Here is a 26,238-nt window from a genome sequence, read left to right as displayed (position 1 = left end):
GGACATTGGTTAGGCACACTGGTGGTGTTTTCTAAATCCCCTGGTTTCTCAGTTTTAAAAGGAATGCTTTTTTGCATTTTAAGTTTTTGGAATTGTGTGCATTTAATATGGTAGTATTTCTCCTTCAAAAGTTATTCAAGTAAGTTGTGCCTTTTAATCAGTTAACAAGGTTTAGAATCAAAATGCAGTAATGTTTAGTCCATTTGACTTTATTTTTTAGCTAACACACATTATCACTGTGCCATTCTTGGGCTCCTGTACATAGCCTTTGCATGTTCAGTACTGATAGCTAGATTTTCTGTTAACCAGCTAACATTGGAGTTGCTGTGGGTTCTGAATCTTAACTTCGTTTCTTACTCTTGTTAAACTTTCTGCAAGGATATCTTAATGACTGAGAGATGGAAGTACCTCATTGGCATGTTTTGCCTTACTAGCTGTTGCTAATTTAGTGAATCAGCTAGTTGAGGGGGGAAAGTTAGCAGATAATTTCACTGGAGACAGGGCCGGAATTAAAACTTGAAAGTCCAAGGGCAGTTAATGTTTATTGCATAAATTCAGAACATTATTTTGAGAAACTACCTCCATCTGGTCCTTGTCCCTGTCCTCTGCCAACCAGTAATCAGTTCCCCATCTCTGTAGTTTTGTTATTTTGAGGATATTGTATAAATGGAGTCATATAGTATATAACTTTTTGAGATTGGCTTTTTTTATTTACTAAACATATAATGACCTTGAGATCTATCTAAGTTGTTACATGTATCAATATCAATTGCTCCTCCCTTTTTATTACTGATGAATATTCCATAGTATGGATGTACCACAGTTTGTTTAAACATTTGTCTATTGAGAGGGGCATTCATGTTACCAGTTTGGTGTATTACCAATAATACTGCCATGAACATTTCATGCATAAGTTTTTATGTGAACATATGTTTTCATTCTCTGGGATAAATGCCAGGGAGTGAGACTGCTGGAAGATATGAAAACTGCATGTTTAATTAAAAAAATTTTTTTAATGTTTATTTTTGAGAGAAAGTGCATGTGAGTGGGGGGAGGGGCAGAGAGAGAGAGGAGAGAGAGAACCCCAAGCAGGCTTTGTGCTGTCATCGTGGAGCCAGACACAGGGCTCTATCTCATGAACTGTGAGATCATGACTTGAGCCGAAACCAAGAGTTGTCTGCTTAACCCATTTGAGCCACCCAAGTGCCCCTGAATATTTACATTTATGAGAAACTGCCAAACTTATCTGTAATGGTTGTACCCGCAATGCAGTGAGACTACTAATCGTTTTTTATTGCTTGTTCAGCCTTTTTCGGTCATAGATGCCAAAATTTAAGAAAAATTTATGTGAGAAAAATCATAAAGTGAAAGGTTGATTGATGTAGTTGTTTTAGCAGAATATACAGTTTCTCAGGAGAGTAAAATTTTAGTTCTAGATTCTTGGCTTTGGCAGTCTTTTGTTGAACTTGGTTGAAAAGATTAATAATTTTGAAAAATGAATTAGGTTTGTTACTAAATTTTCATGCTAAGTCATTTGGCCATTTTGGAAACTGAATAATGAGTTTCTTCCTCTTTAGCTCTCATAATTTCTTTATAAATATTTATCTTTTCCTAAATTGTTAATAATTTCTGATACTTTAGCCTCTGTTTATAACAAGATGTCTTTACTTGCTTCTTTTGTTTTGTCATGAATTATAATACCCACTGGTTTTTATGACTTAGAATTGTTGAAACACCATAAGGAACTGTTTGCTTACCATCAAAATAGGCAAGTCCCCTAAGTAACCATATCCATACCCAGGCTTTACTCAGTCACTGTGAAATAGTGTGGGTTTTTTTTAGGCCAAGGAAGCTCTCCAAGAATTTTGTGAATAAGGGTGGGAATTGACCTTGCCAGAATTCATGGGGAAGATGTCTGTCTTCTTGTTTTGTGTGGTGGAAAAGCGTTTTTCATCCAAACGCCCTGATTTCACATTTTTCACTGAGCATTTTTTAAAGTGTCTAGAGATTTTAATTCTTTAAGTGTTAATCATTTAATTTTTATTTTTATTATTTTTTTAAAAAATTATTCATTTTGATAGCCTGAGCAAGGGAGAGACACAGAGGGAGGGAGAAAGAGAATCCCAAACAGACTCAGCACTCTCGTGCAGAGCCTAACTTGGGGCTTGATCCCATGAACTTTGAGATCATGACCTGAGCTGAAATCAAAAGTTAACCGGTTACTCGGTGCCCTGAGTGGTGCCCTGAAAACCGGACATTTGAATCAAATAGTGTGGTAATTCTGGATATCAAGTTCTCCTGCCTCCCTAGAGTTTGCTGTTTTTGTTATTATTTTTTTATCTTTGCAGGCTGCCTCCATGCCAAGGGTCAGTCTGAGGTGTAAACTTAAGGTCTTCTCAGGTCTTTTCTGATCCTGTGCTTTTCCCTAGGAATGTGCAGTCACTTTCTGATTTTACCTGTGTATGCATTTGATTTTGAATGTCTTAGGTTTTAGAGTCTGTTTCCCAGTAGAGGAAAAATAGAAAAATGAAAGAGGAGGGAAGAGGATGCTAGCTTTTTAAATGCCCTGGAAGTCACTATTGCTGAAGAGGGGAGGGCCTTGTGATAGCTTGGGGGTGGGGGAAGTGCAACAACAATGGCACCTGCTTCTTTGCCACCTCTGTGATCAGAAACAATAGTCTGTGACCAGGGCACAGACCCCTGATATTTGGAGGACAGAGTTTGTTTGTTTATTTCTGCCTCCCACCCTAGCTCCCACAAGGTTTGTGCAGGCTGCTGTAGGAACTTTGCACAGCTGCCCTTCATGTGGCTGGGTAGGGGCTGGGTAGCTACTACTACTGTGCTGAGTTGAAACTGATTGGATTTATCGTGTAAGCCTTCCCCTGGATTTGCAAGCCGTAAATAGACTCCAGAATTCCAAAATAGTTACATCAGACAGATTCTGCTCTTGCAGTTGTCATCTAGGTGGGTAGCCATTCCTGGTGCTTCCTACTCTGCCATCTTCCCAGAATCCTCTCTTGAGACCTGGGTTGTTGTTGTTGTTAATGTATATTTTTGAGAGAGGGAGACAGAGTGCAAGTGTGGGAGGGACAGAGAGAGAGGGAGAGACAGAATCTGAAGCAGGCTCCAGGCTCTGAGCCATCAGCACAGAGCCCAATGCAGGGCTTGAACCCATGAACTGTGAGATCATGACCTGAGCCAAAGTCGGACACTTAACCAACCGACTGAGCCACCCACGCGTCCCGAGACCTGGGTTTTTGATGTAGCAGGAGACACTTAGTAGTATGACCTCAGGCAAATCACTTAAGTTCTTTGGGCTTTAGGGAAGTATGGGCTTGTAGGGAAAGCATTTAAACTGGTAATTATTAAGACTCTCTTACCCTAAAATACATGATTTTATAAAATTATGCATGTAATTTTCTTTAATTTTGGAGTTCATTATTTAGTTCTTTTAGTTCACGTTTTGCCCTGTAAAAAAAGGGCAAAAAACTTCTCAATGTTTGAACATTTCTGTTTACCCAGAATATTTAAATTGTATGTGCAATTTATTTTTTTTTTTGGAGCTTCTTCTTTTCTCCAGTTTGATGTTCCTCTTTGGAGTGCCTAAGAAAACTGTAGGTTTGACTTTTTAGGAAAACACATTGGCTGTTCTAATTGGTGGTAAGTTTGATGGTGAGATCTGTTAGGACTTTTATTCCTTGTTTTGAACAGAAATTTTTTTTACAACAGGTAGGATAACTGCATTTTTCTAATGTTCTGAAAAAGTTCCTGTAGTTACTTGCTTTGCTGGGTGTTCTTATCCACATCAATCCTTTTGGTTCCCTTGGAAGAAGTAAAATACTTTGAAGAACTAGCAGATGATAATTTGGGAGGTCAGTTGTTTCCCTTTCCTGTGATCAATAATGATTTGTATTCTTTCCTATGGTAAAGTTTGTACTTTGAGTTATTTGGTTAACTTTTTCATGGTTTCTTCCTTTTTAGGCTAGTGAGTATCTTTTTCATAGCTTTTCAGCTGCACAACTGATGTATTTTCCTTTTCATTAATGATGTTTTAGATGCTGATATATACAGAATATTCTAGGGATATTTAGAGATGAATTTTTGTCCAGTATCTCCGTTTTATACAAGAGGAAATTGAAGCTCAGATTAATTGCTTTGCTTAAGGATATGTTGCAAACTAATGGCCGAGATGAGACTTAATCCCGGTTTACTGACTCCTACTCATCATATCCTAGTGCAGCATCAGATAATCCAAGTCACTATATTGTTTTTTGGGGAGGGGCGGGGGGGCAGGGGTTTGGGAGGGGATTAGTTTGGGAGAAATGGGGCTTTAGCTGGAAGGTGGATATAGGGTCAAGAGATGTTTTCTTAAAGTGGGAAAAATTGTATAATGTTTGTATGCTGATGGGAATAATCCAGTATAGATAGGGAGAAATTGATTAGAGTGAAGAAAGAGTTGCTTATAGTTTATGTCTGAATAGGCATATAAGTAGAGAAGTTGACCATGGTGGGAATACCACCATTTAATCCTTACTAGCAGTAGGGAGTGCTGATGGTATGGATTCAGATGCTGGTGGAGAAGTAGATGTGGTTTAGGTTTGTCTAAGTGCTTATTTTTTTCAATGACACAGGAAGGTAGGCCATTAAGGGACTAAGGATAGAAGAAGGGATGTTAGATTTGAAGAGAGTTAAGAAGTGTGAAACAGTCCTCTGTAAGAATGGGGGAGTGAATATACTAGAGAATTACAGAATCAAATGCCCATTTGAGATTAGTGGACATGAATTTACGGTGTCATTGGGTCAGCATGGAAACATGACTTTTCTTGTCACTTTGTATGTGAAATAGGCAGAGAGGTAAATTATCCAAGATTGGGGTGTTGCTGGTTGAGGGAAGGAGAAGAAGGCCTAAGAAATTGAATATGTGTATAAGGGAATGTTAATAATGATGGACTATGGAATCTAAGCCAGGGACTTGTTTTAGGGGAAACGGTTGTATAGAATGGAAGTGGAGTCATTTTAAATCTGTGAATATTCACTCTTTTCAATCACTGGTGCTGGTATAGTCAAATACAAATGCACAAAAAAAGAATCTCAACTCTTACCTCATAGCATATGTAAAAATTAACTTCAGATGGACTGTAGACCTAAATGTATGACCTGAAATCATAAAATTTCTAGAAGTACCGGAGAAAATCTTTTTTTTTTTTTTTAAATGAAATTTATTGTCAAATATGTTTCCATACAACACCCAGGGCTCATCCCAACAGGTGCCCTCCTCATTGCCCATCACCCACCCCGCATCAACCCTCAGTTTATTCTCAGTTTTTAAGAGTCTCTTATGGTTTGGCTCTCTCCCTCTCTTTTTTTTTTTTTCCCCCCTTCCCCTCCCCCATGGTCTTCTGTTAAGTTTCTCCGGATCCACATAAGAGTGAAAACATACGGTATTTGTCTTTCAGTACCAGAGAAAATCTTAATGAACTTGGGCTAGCAAGGGTTTTTTAAGACACAAAAAGCATGAAGGGGGAAAATTACTAAAGATATCCTCAAATTTAAAATCTTTTTGAGTATTTTTTAAAAAATATTTATTTATTTTGAGAGAGAGGGAGACAGAATCCCAAGCAGTCTTTGCTCTGCTAGCGCAGAGGCTGATGCAGGGCTCAAACCCACAAACTGTGAGATCATTGCCTGAGCAGAAATCAAGGGTTGGCCGCTCAACCAACTGAGCCACCCAGGCGCCCCTAATCTTTTTGTCTTTGAAATTCACTGTTAAGGAAATGAAAAAGACATTTGTAACTGTGTGAGGTGATATGTTATGGTTATCATTTTGCAAAATATACTTACATCAAATCATTATGTTGTATACCTGAACCTAATATAATGTTGTTTGTCGGATATAGCTCACTAAAAAATAAACAAAAAACGAAATGAAAAGGCATGCCCTCAGACTGGGAGAAAATATTTGCAAAACGTATTTGACAGAGGATATGTATCCAGAGTATATAAAGAACTCTTGCAACCCAATAAGACAAACAACCTTGTAAAAAAAGGGCAAAAAACCTCACAAAAACTTGAATAGAAAGTTCATCAAAGAAGATAAATGGATGCCTAATATGCATGTGCAAAGATGCTTAACTTCATAAATCATTAGAAAAGTGTTAACTAAAACCATAATAATGTACTGTTATACTAGAATGGCTATAATTATAAAGATTGGTCCGGTGTTAGTAAGAATGCAGACCAAGTAGAATTCTCATACACTGTTGGGAATGTGAACTGGAACAGCTGGGCAGTTACTCTAAAATTTAAGTGTAAACTTACCATATGACCCACCCATTTCACTTCTTAGGTATTTATCCAAGAGAAATGAAAGCAATATGGTGGCACCTGGGTGGCTCAAGCAGTTGAGCATCCAACTCTTGGTTTTGGCTCAGGTAATGATCCCAGGGTTGTGGAATCAAGCCCCATGTTGGGCTCTGTGCTGAATGTGGATCCTGCTTGAGGTTTTCTGTCTCTCTCTCTCTGTGCCTCCCTCTGCTCTCATATATGCTCTCTCTCTCTCAAATAAAAAAATATAGGGGCACTGGTTGACTCAATTGGTTAAGTGTCTGACTTTGGCTCAGGTCATGATCTCGTGGTTCATGAGTTCAAGCCCCTTCTTGGGCTCTGTGCTGACATCTCAGAGCCTGGAGCCTGCTTTGGGTTGTATGTCTCCCTCTCTTTTAACTGCTGAGCAGTTAAAAGGAAAGAATTACTGATACTTAACAACGTGGATGGCTCTTCAAATAATTAGGCTAAATGAAAGAAGTCAGACTTATAAATAAAATAAAACAGATATACTATATTTAAATTCTAGAAAACTACTCTGTAATCACAGAAGATAGTTGACAGGAGAGGAGGGTAGGAGTGACAAGATTACACAGTGGGCATGAACAAACTTTTGGGACTGATGGAAATGTCTTATCTTGATTATGTTGACGGTTTTATGGATATAAATGTTTTGTTAACTTATCAAATTGTACATGTTAAATAGGTGCAGTTTATTTTATATCTGTTATACCCTAAAGCTGTAATGGACTAGCAGAATGGTGGAGTTAGTAACATGATATTCATTTCTTCCATGCTTTCAAATATAATGCTTAGCAGATAAATCATTTGAGGCCTGTCAATTATTTTTGTTCTTATTATAACATTGTTCTTTTCATGTTAGGTTTTTTTAGTTTCTGTGCTGTGTTTTACTGGACTTTACAAGTCCTGGCACACTTGGTAAGAACTTGGTACTTTTTGATGATGTTGCTAAAACCTAACGGAATAGGAGCGCCTGGGGCGCATGGGTGGCTCAGTCTGTTAAGTGTCCAACTCTTGATTTCGGCTCAGGTCATGATCTCATGTTTTGTGAGTTTGAACCCTAAGTCGGGCTCCTCGCTGACAGTGCGAAGCCTGCTTGGGATTCTCTCTCTTTCTCTCTGCCCCTCACCTGCTCAATCTCTCTCTCTCTCTCTCTCTCTCTCTCTCTCTCTCTCTCTCTCTCTCCAAAATAACTAAATAAACTTAAATAATGTTTTGAGCATTTAGAATGTTCTACACTCACTACTGAAAATACTATTCCTGTTTTCCTGAACATTCTTGAAGACTGACTTCTGTAGTTCACTGAATATATAAATACTTTTTAGATTAAAAAGAGAATTGAATTGCCAGAGTTGAATTTTATCTGGTTAAGGTATTAGTGAGATGTGAAATAGAATAAAGATTATGGAAATATAATTGGTATGTGGTGAATCAGAAACTTATAATTCTTAATTTGTAACTTTTTGGTTATCATATTTAGGTATTTCTAATTTACTTGTGTAGTTTCTTATTGTTGGGTTGAGGGCAAGGAGGAATGCTGGGGAGGGAGTGAGGATAATGTAATTATTACAGGAAAAGGAGAGAGCTCTGTGTTTTTATTTTTTTTTCTTTTATTCTTTCTATTGTTATTAGTAGATATCATTAGGGAACAATTAATTCCAGGGACTGTGAAAAATATGTTCTGTGCATTATTTTATATAATTCTCACAACTCTAGGAAGTAGGTCTCATTGCCATTTTACCAATGAGGGAACTGAGACTTAACATCTAAGATTTTACAGAAAGATAAACAGCTAGTAAGTGTCTTTAAATAACTGGCTCGCTCCAAAGATCAGGGTCTTAACACTGTGCTGAATTTCTCTCATTGTTAATAAGACAGTCTTGCCCAGGATTTAAAAAAAGAAACATCCCTTTGAATGTCCATTAGCCCTGGAGAATCTGTTTAATAACATACAGATACATAAACACATGTGACCCCTTTTAGGAAAATCATTCTTTTGGAAGTATTCTTCATTAGGAGAAATAGTTTCTTAGAATTGAAAGTGCTAGAGATTTGTAAACATTTTTGTGAGCGTATAATATTTTTTTAAAGTCAGGCAGTAAGAAGAAAGCTGAGATAAAATACAGTCTGTGAAAGGAATCCCTGAATCACCAGACATTCTTTCATTGACCCTGCTTCTTGCTTTAATGTGACCCTGTTTCTTAGTATTTTACATTTTCATGTTTGTATGTTCATTCATTGACTAAACAGCTTAAGAAGTCACTGTACCTACCTGTTCTTTGTAGTCACCATGCTTTTAGTAAGGTCCTCTTTCTTTGGCCATATTTACAGAGTATACACAAGCAAGTTTGATAAAACTCTATTTATGACTGAGGAGAAGGCATTATTCAAAGTGATAAATGTCTATTGAACTTAATGTGTCTTTCTCATTTCTTTATTAACTCTTGAGTTTCTTACCTATTCATTTGGTCAGTAGTGCTGTATGAAACGTGGAGGTCAACAGAAAATTTTGTTTTGAGTGTGAATGACTGGATTGGGAGAAGATGTTGCTGAATCACGAATTCCCTTAGGAGGTGGCTGAAAAATGTTGCCCCTTACAAAATAGAAGCATGGGAAGAAATAATGACTTCAAGAATAGAACGGTTGAATAAATTTTCAGTGTAGCAATGCATAAGGTATGTGTTACCATTGAAACCATCTCAAATGACCTACAGTGAAGGAGAAAGAGCATAAATTGGAGACGTTTTTAAAATCTGAAAAACATGATTAGATTTTATTTCTAAACTTTGTGTTCATTTATTTATTCTGGAGAGATTTAGGATTAGCTTTGGGGCATTTGAACAAAATTTGACATACTCAGGGTGTATTGAAATGTAACATGTTATATGATTATCGTGTTTTTTCCTGTTTCTTTCAAATGACAAATTGTGAATACTTGATGTAAGAAATTTGAAATTAGGATTTAAAAATTTTTTTTTTTATGTTTATTTATTTTTGAGACAGAGAGAGACCGAGCATGAAAGGGGGAGGGGCAGAGAGAGAGGGAGACAGAATCCGAAGCAGGGGCGCCTGGGTGGCGCAGTCGGTTAAGCGTCCGACTTCAGCCAGGTCACGATCTCGCGGTCCGTGAGTTCGAGCCCCGCGTCAGGCTCTGGGCTGATGGCTCGGAGCCTGGAGCCTGTTTCCGATTCTGTGTCTCCCTCTCTCTCTGACCCTTCCCCGTTCATGCTCTGTCTCTCTCTGTCCCAAAAATAAATAAAAAACGTTGAAAAAAAAAAAAAAAAGAATCCGAAGCAGACTCCAGGCTCTGAGCCATCAGCCCAGAGCCTGACGCGGGGCTCGAACTCACGAACCGTGAGATCGTGACCTGAGCTGAAGTTGGACGCTCAACCGACTGAGCCACCCAGGTGCCCCGAAATTAGGATTTTTTAAAAAAGATAAACTTTTTCAAGATTTAATGTATAAATGTATTATACCAGAAGGTTTGTAGAATCTATTTTGGCTCTTTCTTGATTTTCAGTGATCTTAATAGGAATTGTCTTCAGTTGGTTCATTTATTCTGTTACTTATTCCTCTGCTGTTCAAAGTCAGGAATTTTATTTTGATAGTCCTTTCTATGCTTGGGTCTCAGAAGGAAGTCCCTTGTAAAACCAAGTATGATGTAGCTGACATCATTCAAAGCATTAGTTGTTGTATGTGATGAAAAATGAAAAATAGCTTGAAGTATATGACATTTAAGTTTCTTTTGGATATGTTTGGAGAGAGAGAGAATTGCCATAGGAGGAAACTTAAAGAATTTTATTCTTAGTTTGAAAAGAACATACATGAGAAAACTTTTGCCCCCCTTTTGCCTGCCCTTACACTGAAGTATTTGGGAGACACCGACCTTCCCGCCCCCACCTTTCCTCACAGGTCACATGATGTTTTTCTTTTGAAGGTTTTTCAAGATATTTTCCCTGCTATTTCAGGACTCTTGCCATTGTACATTCTTAGACTCTTCGGGGACATTTCTCTGGCCTCTTCTGAGAACCCTTGTCAAAACTGCTTAACTAGGTGATTAAATGCTCCCTCTTTCAGCTTCATTTGCAAGGATTTGCCTCATTCCCTTTATTGGTTATTAACTATTCACTTTTGATAATAGATACCTGGTTTATACTTTATAGTATTTACTTGTGCATCTTTATTTCAAAAAGTATTTGAGGATTATAGGCTTCTTAGAAAACCCAGATATCTTTCCTTTCCTCCCCTTCTTCTTGAGATTGTAATTACCCATGGGAGTAAAGAGTAATCTTTTTGGGAGTTGGTGGGAATATCTGTAGACAGATTAATTATAGATTATCTATACTTTTTCATCAAGATATTCTCTCTCCCTTTTTTCTTCTATTAATATGGTTTTTCTATGTTTCGTACTTGCTTATTTGTACATCTTTAACCCACACACAACACAAAATGGGATTTAAGACCTGACCCATATAGGAGTTCTAGAGCATTCTTAATGCACTGTGATTCATAATCTAGGCTTGTTTTTAAAACAGCTATCCTTTTTTTTTTAACGTTTATTTATTTTTGAGACAGAGAGAGACAGAGCATGAACAGGGGAGGGGCAGAGAGAGAGGGAGACACAGAATCGGAAACAGGCTCCAGGCTCTGAGCTGTCAGCACAGAGCCCGACGCGGGGTTCGAACTCACAGACCGCGAGATCATGACCTGGGCCGAAGTCAGACGCTCAACTGACTGAGCCACCTAGGCGCCCCTAAAACAGCTATCCTTTACGTATGCTGAATAACTAGCCTCATATATATCCTCCCCTCTCTCCATTTTTCTTTTCTGCGGGGACCAGGCTATGTCTTCAGAATAAAAAGGGGTCTAATTTTCAGATCATAGGTGTCATCAAAGAAGGGAGTATTTTGACGGTTAAGAGCTTTCATTTTTATTAGTTCATGAGTTAAGTCAGAATGCTAAAGTAGAGGATTCACTTCTTCATCAGTTTCCTTCTTAGACCAGATTTTGGGATGCAGATCAAAAGATGCAGGTGGTTATAAGTTCACAAGTTGTATTAGAACTAAGGCAGAATGAACCAAGGATGTTCTTGTGGATACCTTTCAGGAATGGTAAGAGAAGAGGGGAGAGGCAGAAAGACAAGGTAAAAACTACCAATGCAAACCCTGGATTTGATCTGTACGTTCCTGAAAATGAAGTTTAAAAAATAAACCCAAAACCTAGTGAATTTATTCCTCCATCTGCATTATAGGATTTGTAGGTTTCAAACATTTTCTGTATATATATTCATGCCTAATATAAGCTCTGTGTGGATGCTAAATGACAAGTAGTCCACATTCTGCATGTATATTCCTGTATCTTCATTCACTCCTAAAATTCATGGCAATGTTATTTCCACCTATGTTATTTTTCTAAATTTTTGTAGATTTTTCATAGATAGTCTGTATTAGGCTAAGGGATTTCCCTTCTCTTAATTTTTTTGAGAGTATTTGTCATAAATGTTGAATTTACTTGAATGCCTTTTCTGTATCTGTTATGATCATACGGCTTTCTTATTTAGTCTGATACTGTGAATTAACATTGATTGCTTTTTTTTAGTGTTGAGTCAGCTTTGCATCCCTGGGCTAATATTTTTTTTGGTTTTCATATATATACGTTCACTTAAGAGTATTGATCTGTAATTTTTTTTTTTTTTGGTAATGTCTTTGTTTTATTTTAGTATTAGAGTAATGTTGGCCTCATGAAATGAAATGTTCCCTCTTCTATGAGATTTTGCAGAATCATTATTTCTTCCTGAAATAGTTGGTAGAATTAATCAGTAAAACCATCTGGGTCTGGAGTTTCCCTTTTTTTGAGGGGTTACTACTACAAATTCACTTTATACAGAGTTATCCAGGTTATCTATTTCTCCTTGTATAGGTTTTGTAGTTTGTGTCACCTTTGAAGGAATTGGTTCATTTCATCTAAGCTATCAAAATTATGGGCATAGAAGGGTTTGTTGTATTTATTACCCTTTTAATATCTGTTGTGTCAGTGTTAATGTCCCCTCTCTTTTATTCCAGTTAGTGGTAATTTGTGTCTTTCCCATTTCTTGGTTAGCCTGGCTACAACTAGTTCATTAATTTTATTGATCTTTTCAAAGAACCAGCTTTTGCTTTCATTTATTTTTCTCCATTGTGTTTCTGTTCTCAGTTTCATTGATTTCTGCCTTAATTTTTATTATTTTTTTCTTTCACTTTCACTTTGATTTAGATTTAATTTGATCTCCTAAGTTTCTTAAAGTAGAAGCTTAAATTATTGATTTTAGGTCTTTTTTTTAATACAGTAAAACCTTGGTTTGTGAACATAATTCATCACGGAGACATGCTTGTAATCCAGAGCTCTTGTGTATCAAAGTGAATTTCCCCATAAGAAATAATGGAAACTCAGATGATTCATTCTACAACCCAAAAATATTCATATAAAAATGATTACAATACTGTAATATATATAAAATAGTAAAGAAAATACAAAATATAAAGAAAAATAAATTAGCCTGCACTTACCTTGAAAACCTTCCTGACTGGTGTGAGAGGAGGAGGGTTCACTATCACTAATGGAATCACTGCTATCTTTTGGCCCAGTGGAATCTTTTTCTGCATGGGGGCCATTGTATACACTCACAAAGATGTTGACTACAGTACAGTATTAATAAACTGCTGTCAGATACTGTATTTAATGTAACTGGCAACAAGGCAGCAGAGGAAAGGGTCTATGTCTGCAGGCAGCCTGACCTAGAATGAAGCAAAGCATTCCTAAGCTTACTCTTGTATGGAAAAGCAAAGGACTGTCTATAGGTGCTTTGAAGTGACGAAAAAATACACTAGTGCCAGTCGTGGGTACCTTCCAACCTTCTGAAAAACCCTGATTTCTGCCGAACGCTGCGGCCTGAGACGGAGCATCTGAGCATGGGAGACAATCATTCACAATCCTGCAGAGAGAGACAGCGGGAGAGAGAAGAACCATTGGCTCAGTTGTGATGATGTAATCATGTGATGTTCGGTGTCACATACTACTTGTATTACAAGACATCACTCATTAAGTTAAAATTTATTAGAAATGTTTGCTCGTCTTGCAGAACACTCACAGAGCAAGTTACTTGCAATCCAAGGTTTTACTGTATATGCATTTAAAACTATAAATTTTTCTCTGGGCACTGTTTTAACATCCCACAAGTTTTGATGTTCCATTTTCACTTATTTGAAAATATTTCTGTTTTTTTCTAGGCTTCCTCTTTTACCCATGGGTTATTTAGGAGTATATTGTTTAATATCCAAGTATTTGGGGCAACTTTCCCAGATCTTTTGCTAATTGATTTTAATGTAATTTCATTGTGATCTGAGAATGTACTTTACATCATAAAAAACAATATTTTATTTATTTTTTTAAATTTTATTTTTTATTTTTTAAAATTTACATCCAAATTAGTTAGCATATAGTGCAACCATGACTTCTGGAGTAGATTCCTTAGTACCCCTTACCCATTTAGCCCATCCCCCCTCCCGCAACCCCTCCAGTAACCCTCAGTTTGTTCTTCATATTTATGAGTCTCTTCTGTTTTGTAAAAATACTGAATGCTTCACGAATTTGCGCGTCACCCTCGCACATGGGCCATGATAATCTCTGTATCGTTCCAATTTTAGTATATGTGCTTCCGAAGCGAGCACAAAAAAATAGTGTTGAGGTTTATTTTATGGCCCAGAATATAATATGTCTTTGTGAGTGTTCCAAGTGCACTTGAAAAGAATGTGTATTTACCAGTTATTGGGTAAAGTGTTTGCAAATGTCATGTAAGTTAGGTGGTAGTACTATCGAGGTCTCCTTCCTGATTTTCTGCCTACTTGTTTTAACAGTTACTGAGTTGAAAGTCTTTTTATTTATTTTATTTTATTTTATTTTATTTTATTTTATTTTATTTTATTTTATTTTATTTTATTTTATTTTATTATTATTTTTTTTTTTTTTAGAGAGAGTTAGGGGAGAGGAGAAGAGAGAGAGAAAGAATCCCAAGTAGGCTTTAAGCTTAGTGTGGAGCCCGATGCAGGGCTTGACTTTATGACCTCATGACCCTGAGACAAAATCAGGAGTCAGACGTTCACCTGACTGAGCCATCAGGCACCCCAAAACTCTTTAACTATAATTGTAGATTTGTCTGTTTCTCTTGTTAGATCCATCAGTTTTTGTCTCATGTATTTTAAAGTTCTTATTTTAATAGTTGTTTGTTTTTTTTTAATTCCAGAGAGAGAGCACAAGTGAGGGAAATGGGCAGAAGGCGAGGGGGGGGGGGGTAGAGACCAATGCAAACAGGCTCCATGCTTAGCATGGAATTCAATTTGGCGCTCAATCCCACCACCCCAGGACCATGACCTGAGCTGAAATCAAGAGTCGGATGGATGCTCAACTGACTGAGTCACCAAGGCGCCCCTAAAGCTCTTATTTTAGAGTGCATATGTATTTATGATTGTTACATTCTTCTTGGAGAATTGACCCATTTATCATTATGTAGTGGCCCTCTTATCCTAGACAGTCTTTCTGATTCTGAAGTCTGCTTTGAAATTGATTTGGCTGTACTTTCTTTTGGTGAGTGTATGGTATCTTTTTCTATTGTTTTACCTTTTCCTATCTAAATCTTTATTAAAAAAAAGGTTTTTTTTTAATGTCTATTTATTTTTGAGAGAGACAGAGAGACAGAGTGTGAGTGGGGGAGGGCAGAGAGAGAAGGAGACACAGAATCTGAAGCAGGCTCCAGGTTCTGAGCTGTCAGCACAGAGCCTGACATGGGGCTCGAACTCATGAACCATGAGATCAGGACCTAATCCAAAGTTGGATGCTTAACCGACTGGCCACCCAGGCGCTCCTTAATCTTTATATTTAGTGGACTTTTTGTAGATTGCTTTTAGCTTGATCATGCTTTTTCATCCAGTCTGACAATTTGTCTTTTAACTGGTGTTTTTTTAGACCATATTATTAAAGTAATCATTTAATTATTAATTAGTTATTATTAATAACTATTTAGTAATTATTAATTAGTTAGATTAAAACTTACCATCTTGCTAGCTGTTTATATTTGTTGCATTTCTTTTTTCCTTTGCCTTCTGTAGTGTGAATTGAGCTTTTTATTAGTATTATATCCTCCCTGTTGACTTATTTATACTCACCTAAAATGGTTTTTAGTTGTTGTCTTTGGATTTACAGTATATGTTTTAAAATAATTTTAGGGGGCGCCTGGGTGGCTCAGTCGGTTAAGTGGCCGACTTTGGCTCAGGTCACGATCTCACGGTCCGTGAGTTCGAGCCCCGCGTCGGGCTCTGTGCTGACAGCTCGGAGCCTGGAGCCTGCTTCTGATTCTGTGTCTCCCTCTCTCTCTGCTCCTCCCCTGTTCATGCTCTGTCTCTCTCTGTCTCAAAAATAAATAAACGTTAAAAAAAAAAAAAAATTAAATAATTTTAGTATACCTTCAAATTATACCACTTCACATGTAGTGCATGTATCTTAATATTTTATGTTCCTAACTCTTCCTTTCACTGTCACTGTTTAATATATTTTATTACATATGCTATAAATAACCAGTACGTTGTTCACTGCTCCAAACAATTGTATTTTAGAGTAATTAAAAATCTGAAAGAGAGGGGTGCCAGGGTGGCTCAGTCAGTTAAGCGTCCGACTTCAGCTCAGATCATGATCTCGTGGTCCGTGGGTTCAAGCCTCACATCAGGCTCTTTGCTGACAGCTCAGAGCCTGGAGCCTGCTACCGATTCTGTGTCTCCCTCTCTCTCCGCCCCTCCACCACTCATGCTCTGTCTCTCTCCATCTCTCAAAAATGAATAAACGTTAAAATTTTTTTTTTTTAAAAATCTGAAAGAGGAAAGACTTTATTGTACTTTCGTTTATTCATTTTTTGTGTAGATCCAAGCTTTTCACCTGTATCCATTCTGCCTGAAGAATTTCCTTTAATATTTCTTGTATGGTGGGTCTGCTGGCAATGAATTCTTTGTTTTTGTTTGTCTGAGAGAGTCTTTATTTCTCCTTATGAAGAATATTTTTACTTGATATAGAGTACTGGCTGGGCAATTTTTTTCTTTCAACATTTTTAAGTTGTCACTCCATTGTCTTCTTACTTGGCAACGTTTCTGACAAAGTTTATTATAATCCTTATTTTTGTTCCTCTGTATGCAATATGTTTTCCCCTCTCTTGCTATCTTCAAGATTTTCTCTTTGCCTTTCAGCAATTTAAATATGATAGGCCCAGGCATGTGTATTTTGGTGGGGGAGGATATATTTATCTTATTTGTTTTTGGAGCTTCTTAAGTCTGTAGTTTGGTGCCTTGTCACTAATTTTGCTTAGTTCTTGGGCATTCTAATATTTCTTCTCCATTCTTTCTGTCTCCTGCCATTCTAAGTATCTGTATGTTACATTGTTTGATTTTCCCACAGTTCTCAGATGTTCTCTACTGTTTTATTTTCCTACTGTTTTTTCTTCTTTACTTTTCAACTTGGGTAATTTCTGTTAGCTTATCTTCAAGTTCACTGATTCTTTTTTCGGCTGTTTCAAGTCTACTAATAAACTTTTGTTCTTTGTTACTGTTTTTATTTCTAGAATTTCCACTTGATCCTTTCTTATAATTTCCATGTCTCTGAATTTATAAATTCCCTTCTAGGTCCAAAATCTGTCATATCTGAATCTAGTTCTGATGATTGCTTTGTTTCTTCAAGCTGTGTTTTTGGCATACTTCATAATTTTTTTGTTGAAAGCTGAACATACTGTATAGGATAGGAGATACTGAAGTAAATATTTTATATGCTTGAAGAAGACTGCAAATTTCTGCTAGACCCTGGCATCATGGCCTGAGCCAAAATCAAGAGTCCAGATGCTCACCTAAGCCACCCAGGCATCCCTTTTTCTGCTCTCATTTAAGGTGGAATTTGTGTTAATTTGTTAGGGGTTGGGCTATATTTGAAGTTTATTATTGCCATGGTTACCAGAGTTGATATTTGTTCTTGCCATGGGAACCCAGAGACTTCAAGTTTTTCTAGTGTCCTTTGTCTCCTAGCGTCCCTTATCTCCATGCTTAGCTTTGGATTTTCCCTCTATACTGTTTCTCAGAGTCTGTCTCTTGCAGCTATATTCCACTGTTATTTTTATTTGGAGCTTGTTAGTGTGGTAATGGAGGATAAGAGGAATTCTTGATGGTCTGTTGAGCCTCAGATTTAGGCAGATGTTAGAATCTGGGTTTTGTAGATGCTTTACATTACAAAATGCTTTACATTACAAAACTTTACATTCCACTTCCTTGGGTAGAGTTTCTCCTCTTCTTTCTTTTTACCCACCTGCAGTGTCTAGATTAATTTTTAAAACCTAAGGATTTTACTTATTTTTTCATTAAAAATTTTTTTTCATGTTTATTTTTGAGAGAAACAGAGTGTGAGTGGGGGAGGGCGAGAGAGAGGGAGACACAGAATCTGAAGCAGTCTCCAGGCTCTGAGCTATCAGCACAGATCCTGACTTGGGCTTTAAGTCACCAACCGGGAGATCATGACCTGAGCCAAAGTCATTTGCTTAACCGATTGAGCCACCCAGTTACCCCTAAAACGTAAGGTTTTTAAAGTTAAGGTTTTTCAAACCTCTCTCACCCTGCATTAAGGTTATTGTTACTTTACAGAGAGTGAAAATTGTGTGTCAGTATCCTCAGTCTCTTTTTCTTTCCTTCAGCTCTAGTGGGATTCTACCAGTGTCCTCTGGGTATTTGATGAATTTTTCTTTGCAGATTAAGCCTTTTGTTCCATAGGGAGATGGGGGAAATAGATCTCGGCTGATTGGCATTGGCTATTCTACTCTTCAAGCTCCATAGGTATGGGTGAGGGCAAGGATGAGGAGCTTTTTCTGCATATTGTCAGATCCACGCCCCTGCATTAGAGATTCTTTTGAAGTTCCTGGAAAAAAGCGTACATCAGGGTGAGAACTCTTACGATTGCAGCCCCCAGGGGCTTTCCAGCCTCATGTTAGCCCACATTCAGTCTTAAGCAGTTTGTCAAAATTATATTTTAAATCCTCCTAACTGCAGTGGAATTCTCCCATGCTCTTGGGACTATATTTCCTTTAGTTGGAGAGAAAGCTTTCCCTTTTTCCGGGTTTTGGGTATTTGTCCAGCCTCTGTGTTGCTCTATCCCTGCTGTATTTTAAAAATTTATGTATGTATGTTTTTTTGAGTATAGTTGACATAACAGTGTTACATTAGTTTCAGGTATACAGCTTAGTGATATGACAAGCTTATGCATTATGCTATGTTCATTCACCTCAAGTATAACTACCATCTGTGTCTTTACATCGATATTACTTTGTTACATTGACTGTATCCTTATGCTGTGCCTTTTATTTCCATGACTTATTCCATAACTGGAAGCCTGTATTTCCTTCCCACCTTCACCCGTGTGGCCCAACTTCCCATCTCTGCTGTATTGCTAGAGGTTAGATCAAGAGAAAATGGGGTTCGGGTAGGAAGAGTGTGATTCTTTTCACTCTCTGAACATTAGGAATCCACGCTGTGGTCACAGAGTAACTTGTGAGACTTACCTTAGGGCTCAGCATATGATCAATTTTGGTAAAAGATCTCTGTGCTTGATAGAGTATTTATTCTTCAGTTATTGGGTAGTGTAGGTCTGGTTAATCATGCTATTCAAATCTATATTTTTATCCTTTTCTAATCTCTTTCTGAGTCATTGGTCAGCTACTCAGAGTTGTTAAAAGTTTCCCCATTATGATTATGGATATTTTTCACTATTTGTAATTTTTCCAACTTTCACTTTATATATTTGAAGGCTATGTTATTACGTGCGTACGAATCTTAAATTGTTATATCTTACTCATGAGTTATCCTTGAATTCTATGAATTATACACCTATAAATGCTTTTTGCATTAAAGTCTACTTTGAGTACTATTAATATGGCTAGAGAGGCTTTCTTTTAGTTTATGTCTGTATGACCTTTCTATACTTTTTAACTGTTTTTTTTTTTTAAGTTTATTTATTTTTGAGAGAGACCAAGACAGTGTGAGCAGGGGAGGGGCAGAGAGAGAGAGAGAGAGAGAGAGAGAGAGAGAGAGAGAGAGGAAGAAAGAATCCCAAGACCGAAGTGGGACTCAAACTCATGAAACTGTGAGATTGTGACTTGAGCTGAAACCAAGAGTCAGGTGCTTAACCAACTGAGCCAACCAGGTGCCTCCCTGCCTTTTTTTTAATGTTTGTTTATTTTTGAGAGAGACAGAGACGGAGTGGGAGCGGTGGAGGGGCAGAGAGAGGGGGAAGCACAGAATCCAAAACAGGCTCCAGCCTCTGAGCTGTTAGCACAGAGCCCAGTGCAGGGCTTGAACTCACGAGCCGTGAAATTATGACCTGAGCCGAAGTCTGATGCTCAACCGACTGAGCCACCCAGGCACCCCTATTTTTAACTGTTTTCTTTTTATTTTAGGAGTGATTTTTGTGAACACCGTAATAGTTGAGTTTTGTTCTTTATTAGTGCAATAATTTTTGTCTTTTGGTCTGATTATATTAGTGTAGTTACTGGAATATTTGAGCTTCTATTTGACACCTTATGTTTTGCTTTTATATTAAGTTCTACTTGTTCTGTGATCTACCCTCCTTTTTGCATTCATTTGGGCATTTTAATTTGTATTTCCTTTCTATTATCATAGTAATTATGTATTATTTTACTACTTTTTAAATGTTTACCCAGAGATTAAAACATGTGATTCCTTCCTTTTTAAAAATATGTTTATTTTTCAATATGTAATAATAGTCGTAAGGCACAGAATTCAAAAGGTACAAAAGACTGTGATAGGAAGTCCTCTCTCACATCTACCCACCAGCCACCCCATTCTTCAGTTGCCTTAGGAATGTATATAGACCAGTAGAGTCATCTAGCATCTTTACTGGCCCCCAAACATATTGTGTTTACTGCTCTTCTAGATGGAAATCTTGGTCCATATCTTCCTGCTTATTCATCCATTTTCTCATCCTTCAAAGCTCAGTTAAAAGTTTCATGAAGCTTTCCTGAACAAATCTGTTCTTAACTGATCTTCTAATATTAATTGCAGTTTTCTTCACACATTTTAGCTTAATAATATGGTTTTGTGCTAGTTTCCTTTCGTTTTAAGTACGAAAGGAATCTGACTTTCCGTCCCAGATTGTGAGTTCCTCAAGGGCAGGGTAATATGCTTTCACTTGGTCTGTATAATGCTGAGCATAAAACAAATGCTCCCCCAATACTTGTTTAATTAAATAGTTTCTCTGGTAATGGCTGTCAGAAGGTCGTTTTCCACAAAAATTTCAATTTTCGTGCATCTTGATTCTCAATTGTACATGGTAGATACAGTTTTTAAGAGTTAGCTTTGAATGCAATATTACAGATCTAGAATTGCGAACTACTTGAAAAAATATTTGCTTATAAAATTGTCTTTATGTGCTTGCTTTGCATTTCATTTTAAGTTTATTTTTTTTAATTTTTATTTATTTATTTTTTTTAAATTTTTTTTAACGTTTATTTATTTTTGAGACAGAGAGAGACAGAGCATGAACGGGGGAGGGTCAGAGAGAGGGAGACACAGAATCTGAAACAGCTCCAGGCTCTGAGCTGTCAGCACAGAGCCTGACGCGGGGCTCGAACTCACGGACCGCGAGATCATGACCTGAGCCGAAGTCGGCCGCTTAACCAACTGAGCCACCCAGGCGCCCCTCATTTTAAGTTTAAAATTAATAGCCATTCCTAATTCAGTATGAGAGTGTAAAAATATTCATTGCTATTTATTACATGTGCACTTCCTTAAGTACTAACAAGTTAGCACTTTTTTCAAAAATATCTTCTTTGTTGATTATAATTTTTCTTCGTAATATTTGTGAAAAATTAGAAGACACTGAAAAATATTAGAAAAAATTACCCTACTCCTACCAGTGAAAGATAAATATTAACATAAACATATAAACTCAGTTTTTTTCTGTGTCTATGTAATAGATAAGCTACCCATCTAAGTTTTTCACTTTGTAATTCTTAATGTTCACTTTCAGCTTTTCCTGAAAGGATTCCTGTACACCTTAGAAGTGCTTGAAGAAGAGTGATAAAGGCAAGTATACAACTCTTTATGGTTAGTGAAATAACTTGGTTAATAGCCAAGCCAAAAAGCTTTGGTCACCATATCTATCAGAAAAGAAAAAAAAAAAGTAAAAAAAAAAAATAAAGATAATTTATATATAATTTGAATGGTTTTCCAGAGCACCCTCCTAAACATTTGCCAGAGTTTTAAAACATAACTTTTAAACTTATTTCTGATTTTAATTCAGAGTAGGTTGTTTCTTGAATGTGAAGTAATGGTGTATTATGTCTTTTCTAGAAAATTGTTAAAATTTCGGAGAATTTAACAAAGTTCTCTGAAATACCTTGTCTGTAGATAGCTACCTTTTCCTTCTCTTTTCCTTACTTTGTATTCTTTCCCCTCTTTTTCCTTACATCCTTCTACTCCCTTTTCTCTTTCTTTACTTCTTCTGGTTTACTTATAAAAACTTTACTTTTCAGAGAAGCTGAGTGAATAAAAGTGAAGCCAACATTTCTATCTTATGATACTTTATGATTGAACTTGTGTTAAACCAGGCATCTCAATATATTATTTGGAGAGTTTTATAAACTGAGCAGGGTTATTTATTTGAATTTGCTGTCTTAAAGGAGACAATAAGGGAGTCCTAAAAAATTTTGACATTATTGAATTTGTTTAGTGCTTGCATTCTTACTGTCAGCAGTATACCATCACTGTCTTTGGTATTTTGGACACAGTATTTGACCTTCCATCATATTTGGTGTATATCAAAAGGTAGCCTTGAAGATTTTCTGTTGACCTACAGAAAATTTTAACAAGCTTCAAAATTTTGACCATATTTTTTGTTTGTATTGTTATCACAGCAGTAATGCAGATAATAGATACAAGTATAAATACTAGTACATTTTAGAGTCAGTGCAACAGGTTGTTTTTAAAAATTCTTACATTAGAACTTGATGTTTAAAGCTTAATTTTGGTTTTTTACGGTTCCATGCTAAATAGGCCTCTGCTTAGTATGATTCAGGTATGTCTTGCCTTTAGAAATCCCAGAATTTATTACTGTTGTATATAACCTTTGCAGCTGTATAGATAGCCTGTGCAAGCTTTGGCTTGGAAATTGACACTCTGTTTCTAGGTTTTCTTAGGAATGCTGTTATTTTTTTATTTGTAATCAGTCATCATTTCCAGTTGTTTGAAAATAAAGATGATGTACAGATGCTAGTGAAATCTCAAATGAAGTTATGTTAAAAATGTATTATGTTTCCCCCCCCCCTTTTTTTTAAATTATCAGATGGCCATTTGATTAGCTTATAACACTGCCCAAAGAAACAGGTTTACAGGTAACGTCTTTATATATAGGACAAGTAAAGTACGTTATTTATTTGGTTTTCCAGCTAACTTTGACACCATTCCTTTAATCGTGGTATCTTTTACTCTCATGGGAGAAACTTCTATCTTTTGCTTCCAGATACAACAAAAAAATCAGTTGTATTATTTAGCTAATGGAATACAAATAAGGAGAAAGGTAAATTACTACCTTATTAGTCTGCCGCTTTCACATCTTCCCATCTCCTCAGGGTCTCAATTGCCCAGATTAGTTACTGGAGTATCTTGGTTACATAGCCCTTCTTCTCTGAGGGGCTCAATGCTTTGTAGGGTGGAAATAATTCAATAACTATTAGTGTGCTCCACAAACTCATGAGTGAAGGTGAGTATAATTAAACATATGTACTACTGGCAATATTGGCAATATTTTTGCCCTCAAGGAGCCCCAGAAAACTCCAGTAAAGGCCAAGACAGTCATTAACTAATAAGGATTAAGGGTTTCATTCTGAGCTCCCTCAATGGGAAGAGGAAAAACAAAAGCAATGTGCAATCAGGAAAAGGGCAAGAGGCCCCGGTGGTATGGCAGGATTTCAGCATGACCACAAAGAGTTTAAGCAAAAAGCAGTGAAATTTCCTGTTCTCATGACTGCTACTCATTTGCCTAATTTAGGAGCAAAGAATTTTGTGGTATTTAGAAAGTGGGAAGGTACTGGTGAGAGATAAATGTCTTTAAGTCTGTTGTGATGTTTATGCCTCTGAGTCATGAAGAGGTCAGGAGATGAGTAAATAAGTATGAAAGAATATGGACAGCAGAGCCACAATGACAGTGCCATATACACGGTAAGAAGGTCTTCCTTCTGAGAGTAGTTACCAAGAAGAAAACTAGAGGGTTTACATTCCTACCCTTCTGAACTCTAGTATCCTTTAGTTCACAGTTAACTCTTACATTCCAGCTAGTTTATGCCTTCTAGATTGCTACTTGGTGGCAAGGAGTCTCCATATCCCCAGAACATGACCCCCATAGGGCCTTACTAGTAGTGACTTAGGCTGTTCAAAGTACTTGGTAGTGTAGGGAGTTTTAAAGCTCGTTGAACAAAAAATTGAGGGAAAATAGGGAAATAAAGAACATCCTATATCATATTTTGTCCTCAGGTTCTGTGCATTAATACAAACTTATATATTTGCAGAACCTCAATACAAAAGTACTGTTTCTTTCCATTAAGAAAAATCTCATCCCTACCATCTCCTTTCCTTTTTTTTGCATGTGATTTCCATAACCATGGCAGTTTTGCTGACTTTACATCTCTTAGTTTCAGCTTCCTTTTAATTTCCTGCATTTAATATTGGTGTGTGATTGCATTTTAACCTTTCTTTTTCTCTACTCTTCCGTCTACCCAGTTACTGTGTTACTTCGTTGCTTTTAATTTGTGTGGATATGTGAGAAGCTTCTGTCAGAGATGACACTATTCAAAGAAAAGGATTTCTTTGAATCTCTTTTTCGTAGGGTAGGGTGGGGGTGGGGACCAACTCCCAGCTGTTCAACACTTGTCCATTTGAAATGTAAACTGTCTTGTTTCTTGTTCCCCACCTCTGGAGTGACTCTGAAGCTCTCTTCTTGATAGTTGGTACAGGGCAAAGCTCTAGTTTCTGTAGAGACAGATTCTGCCTGGATCGTTTGCTCATATGGTGCCAGATGGTCCTTTGTGTTCAGCGGAGAATTCAACTTGCAAGATTTTTGTTTCCATTTTCTTCTCAATAAACACCCCTGTTTACCAGTGACTGATGAATATGATTGGTAACAAGAAATTTCTCTTTTCCATTAAAATCCACAGTTAGATTGGGATGTCCACTTCTCACTATTATTCTTTGAATTTACTTTGCTGAGTTTCAGCATATGGACAATTAACTGTGGTTGTGACTGAGAGGAATTAAATTGCCTTATCTAGACTGTACGTATGAATGGTCTGTTCCTTCTTGATTTCCCAAGTAATGGCTGTTCTGTGAACTATTATTATGGTTTCCATCCCAAGATGACTCCTCTGGTATTCAGTTCTTCATATGTTGAAACCTGTTGGGATTTTTTTTTTTTAACATTGCTATTTTCATTTGCTGTGTACTTACTTTTAGCTTTTTTCCTATTCCAGAAAATAATCATTACCCATTATCTAGAAAACTGTCTTTTAATCTTCTGATTAAAGATTGCTTAATGATATTGCCTGTTTGTTTGGCTAGTGGCATGTTTTTTTCTTTAACACTGAAAATTCTGCATGGACTTGTAATAAGATGCTCTTTTCTTTCTTTCTTTGCTTTTCTTCTTCTTTTTTTTTTTAAGCATTAGATAGGCATGAAGCCTCCGTCTCACAGCTGCATGTGTAGTTACTGTTGAAGCAAATGCCTACCTAATTTGACAGTCTTGGTGTGTTTAAAATTTTTTGAGTTTGCAAATAAGCATATTAAATCTACTGATGGAGCCTTCGGGCAGTGAACAGTTATATGAGGACCCTGATCCTGGAGGCAAATCCCAAGATGCCGAGGCCAGAAAGCAGACAGAATCAGAACAGAAGCTGTCTAAAATGACCCACAATGCTTTGGAGAACATTAATGTGATTGGCCAAGGCTTGAAGCATCTCTTCCAGCACCAGCGCAGGAGGTCATCAGTGTCTCCACACGATGTGCAACAAATTCAGGCAGATCCAGAACCTGAAATGGATCTGGAAAGCCAGAACGCATGTGCTGAGATTGATGGTGTCCCCACCCACCCCACAGCTCTGAATCGTGTCCTGCAGCAGATTCGAGTGCCACCCAAGATGAAGAGAGGGACAAGCTTACATAGTAGGCGGGGCAAGCCAGAGGCCCCAAAGGGAAGCCCCCAAATCAACAGGAAATCTGGCCAGGAGATGGCAACTGTTATGCAGTCGGGCCGACCCAGGTCTTCATCTACAACTGATGCTCCAACCAGCTCTGCTATGATGGAAATAGCTTGTGCTGCTGCTGCTGCATGTCTGCCAGGGGATGAGGCAACTATAGAGCGGGTAAGTCTGCCAGATTTCCTTTTTCTGTTAACTTACTGTTCTTTATATCTAAGACTCTCCAAACTTCTTTTTGGTAGCTAAAAAGAGATAGCAAGGACCTCAAAGTTGTGGTAAAAAATAGTTTTTTTTTTCCCATTAAATACATGGGATGAGTAATACTCATTCTAGCTAATGAATGGATCCCTATAATTCTATTCCTATTTGCTTCCTAACATATTGCTATGTTCTGTTTATTTTACCCTTTTGCTAAAACCTTCAGTATCTTTCATGTGCCTTTTGTGTGTTAAGGGCTCAGTTTTATGGTAGAGGAGCAAAGATGATTCTTGTTTTGGTTTTGCACATGAATTGACTTTCTTACATTAATGAAGGCAAGAAAGTTCTAGAATCTGGGTTTGTCTGCTTAGCATGGGAATATA

The 26,238-nt window shown here is 37.2% G+C and overlaps 1 protein-coding gene and 1 non-coding gene across 6 annotated transcripts in view; one reads left to right on the top strand and one right to left on the bottom strand.

The window, feature by feature from the left end:
• Positions 1–26,238, top strand: part of TMCC1 (transmembrane and coiled-coil domain family 1) — a 247,514-nt gene that overhangs the window by 40,535 nt on the left and 180,741 nt on the right. For 4 of the 5 annotated variants that reach the window (XM_049641038.1, XM_049641034.1, XM_049641037.1 and 1 more), the window contains one exon: positions 21,442–25,822. In XM_049641038.1, the coding sequence (XP_049496995.1) occupies positions 25,256–25,822 (567 nt within the window). In that variant the 5' untranslated portion in view covers positions 21,442–25,255. The remainder of the gene's footprint in view (positions 1–21,441; positions 25,823–26,238) is intronic. The other variant, XM_049641039.1, reaches the window with a different exon arrangement.
• On the bottom strand, positions 13,948–14,051 carry LOC125931105 (U6 spliceosomal RNA). The gene has a single exon (XR_007460362.1). It is a non-coding gene; the product is annotated as a U6 spliceosomal RNA (small nuclear RNA).

This window comes from Panthera uncia, chromosome A2 (assembly GCF_023721935.1).
Source record: "Panthera uncia isolate 11264 chromosome A2, Puncia_PCG_1.0, whole genome shotgun sequence".
NCBI classification, from domain to species: domain Eukaryota; kingdom Metazoa; phylum Chordata; class Mammalia; order Carnivora; family Felidae; genus Panthera; species Panthera uncia.
This window is presented reverse-complemented; position numbering and strand designations above follow the sequence as displayed.